This window comes from Pantherophis guttatus, chromosome 1 (genome assembly GCF_059756535.1).
Source record: "Pantherophis guttatus breed Tessera chromosome 1, ASM5975653v1, whole genome shotgun sequence".
Taxonomy (NCBI): Eukaryota; Metazoa; Chordata; class Lepidosauria; order Squamata; family Colubridae; genus Pantherophis; species Pantherophis guttatus.
The window spans coordinates 318,319,563-318,329,467 of NC_142063.1; the positions used below are offsets into that span (position 1 = coordinate 318,319,563).

Consider the following 9,905-nt stretch of genomic DNA (forward strand, 5'->3'; position numbering starts at 1 on the left):
CATTAAAAACAATTAAAAAGATATATATTAATTTGGCCCCAATTTAAAATAACAAACCAATTAAAAATATTTAAAAAATATATTAAGCCAGTCCGGCTTGCTGAAAAAAGAAAGGTTTAAGGGCACAGCGGAAGGCACCGAGGTCTTGGATTCTCCTTATCTCAGGGGGCAGCTGGTTCCAGAGGGTAGGTGCCCCCACAGAGAAGGCCCTCCCCCTGGGGGTCACCAGCCTACATTGTTTGGCTGATGGCACCCCGAGGAGGCCCTCTCTGTGGGAGCGCACAGGTCGGTGGGAGGTCATCGGTAGCAGCAGGCGGTCTCCAAGATAACTAGGTCCTATGCCATGGAGCGCTTTAAAGGTGGTAACCAACACCTTGAAGCGCACCCGGAAGACCACTGGGAGCCAGTGCAGCTCGCGCAGGAGCGGTGTTATGTGGAAGCGCCAGGCGGCTCCCGTGATTACCCACGCGGCCGCATTGTGGACCAGTTGCTCCTCAAGGGGAGCCCCATGTAGAGAGTGTTGCAGTAGTCCAGGCGCGAGGTGACGAGGGCGTGAGTGACTGTGCACAAGGAATCCCGATCAAGAAAGGGCCGCAACTGGCGAATCAGGCGGACCTGACAGAAGGTCCCCCTGGCTACAGCCGTCAGATGTTCCTCCAAGGACAGCTGCGTATCCAGGAGGACTCCCAGATTGCGCGCCCTCTCCGTGGGGGCCAAAGACTCGCCCCCGATAGTCAATGATGGAGTCAACTGACTATATCGGGATGCCGGGAACCACAGCCACTCAGTCTTGGAAGGGTTGAGTTTGAGCCTGTTCCTCCCCATCCAGAATAATATGTGGGTATATGCATAATTTTGTATTTATTTACTTATTTTGTCATGTTTATGTAGTGTATATTGGAGGTGGTGACCCTTTCAGAGCTGTATGCAACAAAATTTCATTTTAACATATGCTAATTAGTGTACATTCAAAGTGACAAAGTTATTCTAAGTTCTACTCCAATCATGTAAAAATCAGCACAAGAAATGTTTCATTCAAACCAACAAGTCATATTTTAATAAAATTCAGGAGCTTCCATGTATAAGAGAGCGTTCAGCTTTCAAATAAACAAGATTCTAAGCCTCTTCTCCTTACTATATCAAGATTTAAATTGAGTAACTGAGAAAGTGGAGCTTTCAAAATACCATCTGTGTTATTAATAACTACAAATATTTAGTTTGTTTGATCTTAACATTAAGCATATTCAAATTCTAGTATAGGGTTGCACCTTCTTATTCCTCACAGCCAAATCCCATGTCTTTGTTTTAATGGCTTACCAATATTTCAGGTCAACTATAAATGGATTCCTCATTTACAAATCGAAACTAATTTGCATAATTTTGATCCTTAATACCTCAGAAAATTAAATATGATGCAGTCTTACGTAATTGCAATGGTGATTATAAAGAATTGTTTTGACATGAGTCATTCCTATAATATTGGAATATTGGAATGAGAATCTGAAAAAAAGTTTGACTTTGTGTAAATCCAAGACAAGCATGGTCCAAGCATAGAGAGTATTCCTGATATTATAGGTGAACGGGAACCATTCCCCCTCCCTCCAAATAGCTTCATCATTGATAGCAAGCAGGGCCGGATTTTCCTATAGGCTAACTAGGCTTCAGCCTAGGGTCTCAAGATCAAGAGGGGCCTACATTCAAATTGTTAGCAAAATTAAAATTACACTTTCACTATAGGTGAAAGGGCCTCATAAGTGGAATAGCCTAGGGCCTCTTTTCATCTAAATCCGGCCCTGATAGCAAGCCTCATTTTGCATGCTGCATTTGCAGATCTTGAATCATTTTCATTAACCTCAAATCTCCAGGTACTACATATTTGGACTGTAGAAAGTGATGGCTCAATCCACACGGTATGTAAATCTTAAATCCCTTTAAGGGACACCTGGGCTTTTACATTCTCTTTTGAATCATGAACTTGTTCCCTGATTTCCACATTATCTCTTGAAATCATACAACCAAAGAGATTGTGCAAATCAGGTACCTTGTACAAGAGGCATATCCATCTCTTCAGGTGGCACTTGAGGCTGGCATTGTGGACACCACCACGTAAGTCTTTTCAACCCATCTGGTGGTCCAAATGTTGCCTTCTTTACCTCATGCCCTTTGGGGCATTTATCTTTCATGTAAATCTGTAGCTGCAATCTTTGTCTTCCCAGCTTGTTGTGGAGCCACGCCAAGCTGAACTGGACAACATGATCAAGCAAAGATTTGAGATCTGTGGATTCCAAAGAAGAGCCAAGGGACAATGGATGGATCCTTGCTAAATACAGGGCCTCATTTTTAATGATATTTCCTGGAAGAGAGAAGAGTTCAGGAGAAAGTGAACACTGGAGAGCCTATAAAGAAAGTGAAATGAAAAAAGTTTTCCTTATGCCAAGGATTAGCCTTTCCAAACTGGAGTCCTTAAAGGAGTCTTGGGAAATAATCCCCATCATTCCTAACAAATTATCAGGGTGGTTGGGAATCACAGGAATTATAAATATTAAGAAAGGTTGCTGGAAGGCAGAGTGAAAACTTAAAACTAGAAAGTTCAGGTTCGGATCTGAACTCTTGTCATTAATCTTCATGGCTAATCTTGAATCAGTCATTCTGTTTAGCCTGTCCTATCTCGCAGGGGATATCAAGTGGATAACACGAATATGTTCCTTGTTCTCATTTTGTTTAGGAGGATATACAGATAGATACAATAAAAACATATCCTGCTGTCAGTTATTTAGGGAACTGCAGAGCAGTTAGAAAACACTTTAGTCAGTGAGCATTATGCGATTTCACACATTCCTGTTAGAGGTTTTATGAAATTATAATTTCTTTTAATTGTACCATGGTTGATTTAATTTTACTGTAAGCCAGAATTATCAGATTGTAGTGGGACATAAGCTTAATAAATTCATTCATTAGAGCTGTGGTGGCACAGTAGTTCGAATGCAGCACTGCAGGCTACTTCTGCTGACTGCAATTTGGCAATTCGAATCTCACCAGGCTCGAGGTTGACTCAGCCTTCCATCCTTCCGAGGTTGGTAAAATGAGGACCCAAATCATTGGGGGCAATATGCTGACTCTGTAAACCGCTTAGAGAGGGCTGTAAAAGCACTGTGAAGAGGTATATAAGTGCTATTGCTATTATTCTGGATGTAAACATGTCATTGTCATATTTTTAAAATGGCAGAGAGATGGGTGTTATGGACCCTGTTCCATTATTGGCCCTCAATATAATGTTTAAATAGATGTCAAAGATCCCTTTTTAAGTCCATTCATTTGCAAAATTCAATCTTCAATAGAATTGCTGCCCTAGTAGGTTACAACCTCTACATATTTTGCAACAACTCCCATTATAAATCCCAAAATTACGCAAGTACGTACACGTTTTATCTTGGTATCAATTTTGAACCTACCTATTCCTGAGAAATAACTTTGGTTCAGGAGCATGTAGCACACAGGAGTATCTTTTGCAAGGACCTCCAAAGCCCGCTCCCGGTCAAACTCCAGGCTTAGGATATCAGTTGCTGGATCAGTGCTAGGAGAAGAGCACTGCTGAATGCGGCAGTTATAAAATACCAGAAAGCTCCCAGCATCAAAATGGAGAACCAGCCTAAATATCCAAAATGAAATCAAACACCGATTAATTTAGAGCAGATGAGCTGAGCCTGAATTTCATGGGCCATACGTGACCCTGAAAAACATGACAGATTATCTCTTCAAAACCTTTTTTAAATTGTAGGTTTTAATGTGACTGAAGAGGAAAAATGGTGAATGCATGATGGATAATCTTGATTTCTTAATAACTTAAAATGTAACTGATTGACTAAATGCAAAGAAAATCTAGCTGACTTTTTTTTCCTGGCCCCAGCATACCGTTTAAAATAAAATGCACTTCTTGGCCAAGAAAAGTACATATTTCTTGTAAAAAAAAAAGAACTAGTCCAGTTACGAGTAGTCCTCAATTTACAACTGGTCATTTAGCGACTGTTTGACATTATGACAGACAACCCCCCTCCCCAAAAGCTACTTACAACCTGATTTTGAAATTATACCATCAGCCCCACCTGGTGGCCATATGACATTAGGGTGCAATCAGCCCACATTTACAGCTGTTTGCAATACCACTTAGTCACGTGACCATAATTAATTATGGTTTTTCTGGAAACCGGAGTTTACTTCTGATTTCTAGCAAAAAAAACCCACCCGATTGCAAATTGTTGGAAAATCAGGTCCAGTCATGTAGTAACCTACTATATGACCATCATGATTTATGACCATAATTGCAAGGTTCAATTACTGTCATAACTCAAGGACTATCTGCATAGCAGTATGGTAAAACTCCCTTTGTAAACCTCAAAATGCTAACCTGGGAATTGGATCTTTCCAGTCGCCTCTTTTGTTAGCTTTATTTGCCCTTGCAAACTCATTGGCTCGCATGCTTCCATACAGACCAAAGTGGAAGCGGAGCCATTTCCAACTCTGCCCATTATTATTATCCATATCAGATGCCAAGCAGCTTGCTGACTCTTCTTGTGGATAGCATTCAGGATTGCATATTTCAACTTCATTTTCTTTCTGGCCCTGGAAAAAGGAACTACTTCCAAGCATTTCCAATCTCTGTTCAGACAAATCCGAGGATATGCTGTCATGGCTGGGCTTTAATTTCTCTTTGGTGCCAAAAGCCAAAAATAAGTTCTTCCCATGGACCTGGAAAAAATCATTTTAAAAATCTCACATTCTATTACATCTTCTCCATTTTAGTAACCCTGGCAGCGCTCCTTCTTTTTTATTCCTCCTCCTCTTCTTTGTTTTGTTTATATAACTTTTCTAATATTTAGTAAAAGTGCAGGGGGGGTGGGGGAGAGAGAAACAGATGAGCCTGTTAACTAACAGAAGTATCTGGACAAGTCTTTAGCTATGAAGCAGGAATTCAGGCTAGGAGAATTACCTATTAGAACTCCCATAAAATAAGCCCAAAATAGAATTCTTATTAGGATTTTTTAATCCTAAAGCCAGCAACATGGTAACCAAAAGCAGCAGAATGTATGTAGCCATCCCATATGGCAGCCTTGGACAAAGTTACTGTATTTTTAAAATTACATTTCAGAAATATCTGGCACCAAAGCACCAAATCTATTGGGATTTACATATTCCAACATGAAATCTTGAACACAGGTATCAAAATGTTGTCAAGACTTGGTTCATTTTTTTTTTAATTGGGAGATGCAGTCTCCAAAAGGTGGCCGATTGTTACATTGCCAAAAACCATACATGAAGTGCAGGGATAATAATCAAATCTCTAATTTGCCTGGAGCAAAACGCTATCTTCTGTATCTTTCTTGGACTGTAGTATTTTCTACCGTATATGTTAATGATGTCATCTGCTACATACATTTTTAACAATGATAATGTTGGCAAAACAGGATTAATACAAGCCAAGGTTTCTATAAAAAAAGAGTTAAATGTTTATTATACAGCAAGACTTACTTGGATATCCCACAGTGTCAGAGTTTTCAAATCATCTGGATTGATCTGTCTAGTGCTTCCTCCCACCTTGGATACCATCTTCCCTACATAGGGAGAACACAGAAGCTGGAACTTCTTTACAGAGGGGCCTTCTGGCATTGCTGCAAGAGCACAAAAACTGGGGATGATAGCCGAGTTCCTGAGACTCCAGACAATTAAGTTCAAGGCTGAAAAAGTGTTGGGGGAAAAATGGTTAAAAATGCCATTCTGTGCAATAAAATGTCTATTCCCAGGATGGCCTCCAAGCTTCTAGCCTGAAAAACAATATCAAATATACACTAAGACTTGCAGTAGAATGGCAGCCCCTAACATAACAGCATTAACCTTTTTAAAAAGCCTATTATAATCAGTTGGATTTCCTTTCAGTAAGTCCCATGAATTTGTACTGATCAACTTTTAAGTATGATTAAGACTGTAACTAACTTGCACAATTGTGTGATTTTTTTTTCAGTTTGGGACAAGCACTTTTCAAGAGGGGAAGCCACGTTGTTAACTCTTTAGTGAGACCTCTGGGGAGGCAGAAATATCAATTTTTTTGGTACCCTATCTCCCTAGTTCTTTGTTTTCTAACATTTAGTAAAGTACACTCTGCCAGGGAAGACTGTTAAGAAGATAAAACTGAAAATACCACTGATACATTTGCAGCATCCCCATGCTCATGTGATCAAAATTCAGATGCTTGGCAACTGGTTCATACTTATGACCACTGCAGTGTCCCAGAGACTAGCAAAGTCCATGTGGAAGCCAGATTCCTTCCTTCCTTCCTTCCTTCCTTCCTTCCTTCCTTCATTTATTATTTCAATTTTTATACCGCCCTTCTCCCACGGGACTCAGGACGGTGTACAGCCATAGTAAAAAACAACATATAATACAAAATTTAAAAACAATTTTAAATGTATTAAATAGTTTGGCCCAAATTTAAAACTCCCAATTAAAACACCCCTTAACAACCAGTTTACTAACTTATCAACTGCAGCGATTCACTTAATTGTGGCAAGAAAGATAAGAAAATGGGGCAAAACTCCCTTAACAAATGTCTCACTTAATAAATTTTGGTCGTAAGTCAAGGACTACCTGGACAAGAATGGTACCACACCCCACCTCCAAACACGGCAAACGTCTGGTTTTGATGTTGCTCTTACCATATTTAAAAGCAATGTGTCCCAGCCCCTAATACAGACCATCCTAGGTTGCTTGTCGCCAGTTATTTGTAAGTATTTGCATGCTTCTGATACCACAGATTTTTTTTTTCTTTATCAACCAATAGCAGTTTGAAAAAACAAACGGAATGTATAGTCCATTTACAATAGATATTTGGAGCATTTATAGGGAAAGACGTGTGTCTGCAACACAAATCGAAATACATACATCTTACATTGGAGGCTCCTGGAAGTTGTAGTAATAGAAAACTGAAGATGTATACACGCGCACTAGTCGGAAGAAAATGAAATGCAGATGGTACGATCAATGATTTTTTTTTAAAAAAAAATAAAGTTATTTTCCTCTGTAAAATATAAATAGTGGGACCTGAAGCCACCAAAGCTTTCTCTTTTCAGATCGCTTCTTCCCTTCTTTCCATTTCCAGCGGGAGTTTCTTGCTCCCGCTTCGCCTATTTCCCTTCTGAAAGGAACTATCTGGGCAGACCTTTTCAATCGAGAACCGAACGGCCCCTCTCCATCGATCTCCGCGCAGCCCATCCTATCCTGCGAAGAGTGAAGTAATTGGGGCTGGAGGAGAGCCTTGGAAAGCCACTTGCGCCTTCCAGTTCTGCCTTTCGCTGTTTGTACTTTGAAAAAGTGAGGCATAGATGCAATCAATCTAATCGTGCACCGTTGTGTTCCCACAACTCGCTAAAAGAGGCGAAGTGCAAAAGCGTTTGCACAAAAAGCAAGATTTGGCTAAGCATTAACTTTGGATAGTTTTGCAGTTTGCGTGAATGTAGCCGCAGTGAGAGAATAAGGCATCCTTTTTCAATAAAGGAGAATATTTGTAGCTCACGGTTGAAGTGAAGGGGTCCTTGATGCTCTCTGAGCTTGGTTGTTTTCTTGCAAACGTTTCATTACTCAAACTAGGCAACATTATCAGTTTCTGGGTAAGATCTGTTTAACTTGTACATCTCTTAATCTTGTATTTTATATTTTTAAATTTATGTCATATAGTATGCCTTATTTTAATTGTGCTTCTGACAGGAAAAAAACCTAGTTTTGGGTAATGAAACGTCTGCAAGGAAACCACCAAGCTCAAAGAGAGCACCAAAAGACCTCTTATGTCCTTTTTCCTTGGTTGGTAACCTTTATTTTCAAACATTTTGGCAGCTCGGGTAGAATTTCTGATTTGCAATCTATTTTCTCCATAAAAAGGGGCAAAAAGTTTTTTGTAATGCTTATTTATGAGCTTGTACAGATTTTTTCTCACAGGAAGCTTTAAAAAAAAAAGTTTTCAGGGAACGTACAATGTACCCATGCTAAAGTGCCTTAAAAACAACACAAGTTTTGGAAAGTGCATCCTGGAGAAGGCTCCTAGTACTGGACAGGCAACAAAATAGGCTCAACAAAGTCATAAATTACTAGGCTTAAATTGTCCTACTTTGTACATATTATCAAATAGTCTTTAATGCTTAGAAAGGTGGAAAAGGACAGCCAGCAGCAAGAGGGATGGACTCAAGTTACAATAGTGATAAGTGCACCATTGGAAGATCTGAAAGACCAGATTAAGGATAGATCAACGTCTTCTTAGATTACACTCAATTCTCTTGCAGTACAAATAATGGTAGAATTAGCTTCCACTACAGCAAACCGCAGGTTTCACCTCCAATACCAACATCCTACATTCAGAAGCCAGTTGCTTTCTGCTCAGTCGGGCTTACTCCCTAATAAATCAACTTAATATAACCCAGTAGGAGTTTTTTGATGTTTTGTGAACAAATCAGAGACATCAGATGACTCAGAAATAAACATATTTCAGGTGTGTGTAATTAATTTTATTCTTGCTAATGCCAGGTGGAACTAAAACACAGGTGCTGATTATCAACCTCACCTATTCCTGGCATGGCAAGCATTGGGAAATGTTTACTGAAACTTGGCAATGTTTGCTGGGTTTAAGGTGAAAACAAAACCATACAACTTAGAGATACACTTGCTCCTTCCTTTCCCAAATCAGTACTGTGTACAAGCTAGCACAAAGTAAGATAATTTATGTAGGTGTATTGCATGTGCAAATTGGGCAGTCCAATTGGAAGGGATTGCTGAGCTGTATGTTTTAATTAAATTTGTATGCTTATTAGATAATAATGTAATATTCAATCCTGAAAATATTGTTCAGAGACAAAACTGTTAATACTAATGTTGCTTTCTTCTGCCTGCTGCTGGGGCCTTGCTACTACAACTAGGACTCAACGTTTAAACATTTTAATTGAAGCAACATTCAGTATGGCTGAACTTCACATATTACATCAAACTCAGAGGCTACCGCTGCCCCTAATTAAGGGAGCACAACCTATCAGCGCCAAAACTCATTGTGTTTACCAATTTGTTTGTAATTGTGGAGACAATTACAATTACAGAACTGATAGGTGTTTGGCTTTCAGAATAAAGGAGCATCTTCCGAAATGGGTCCAAACAGCCTTGAGTAATCTAACCACAACAGCAAATCATGGCCATAAAATGCCTTCTTTGGCCATTGCGAGACACTTACTATCTACTGGTCACAAGGTGGATCAAAACTCTGTGTTTAAAGTTCTACTGTGCCACAGGAACTCTTGTTTCCTGCGTTTTGCTGAGGTGGTTGCCATTAACCATCTGAAGCTCCCCCTTGTGAATGCAGAAATGGCTTTATGTCAATCTACGTCTCCCATGGGCGTAAGGCTTGCTATTGGTTGCTTTCCCGCATACGTTATATACTTAATTAATGCTCTTGCTAGATCTTATATTTGAGGCTGATTTTAAGCATGTTATTGTAATGTAGATACTGATGAGTCAATTCGAAATGCTTGCATTTACCTCTGTTCGTCTTTTGGCCATATTGTTTAAATTATTAAAAGGGACTAATTGTTTTAAACAACTAGGATAACTAAAAGCAGAATATACGTGCGTATTTTGAATAGAATAGTGCCAGAATGTGTACATGAACATTTCACAGTAAAACTACATTGATAGTTTAAAATAAAAATGTTTAAATGTCTGAAATTGCACTGATCCAAAGACTTGCTACATCTTGCAAAGAATAGGGATTTAACAAATGCCCTACACTGGTAACCTCTTTCACTAAATAAAAATCAAGGGATAGATAAGCTACGCTGATTCTAATTTTCAGAGATATTTACCTGAATCAGGAACTACTA

At 39.4% G+C, this 9,905-nt stretch overlaps 1 protein-coding gene across 3 annotated transcripts; it reads right to left on the reverse strand.

Moving 5' to 3' along the window:
• Nucleotides 1–1,029: 1,029 nt before the first annotated feature.
• On the reverse strand, nt 1,030–7,434 carry NEIL2 (nei like DNA glycosylase 2). 3 transcript variants are annotated; one of them, XM_034421331.3, is made up of 5 exons: nt 6,934–7,434; nt 5,527–5,819; nt 4,406–4,746; nt 3,453–3,649; nt 1,030–2,353 (listed from the first exon to the last, which is right to left on the reverse strand). In XM_034421331.3, exons 2-5 carry the CDS (start codon nt 5,662–5,664, stop codon nt 2,034–2,036), a joined length of 996 nt encoding a protein of 331 aa, XP_034277222.2. In that variant the 5' UTR covers nt 5,665–5,819; nt 6,934–7,434; the 3' UTR covers nt 1,030–2,033. The 3 variants fall into 3 exon arrangements, with proteins under 3 accessions (XP_034277222.2, XP_034277223.2, XP_034277221.2); XM_034421332.3 differs by having other exon boundaries at nt 6,708–7,216; XM_034421330.3 differs by having other exon boundaries at nt 5,527–5,732; nt 6,934–7,215.
• Between the last annotated feature and the right edge of the window lie 2,471 nt (nt 7,435–9,905).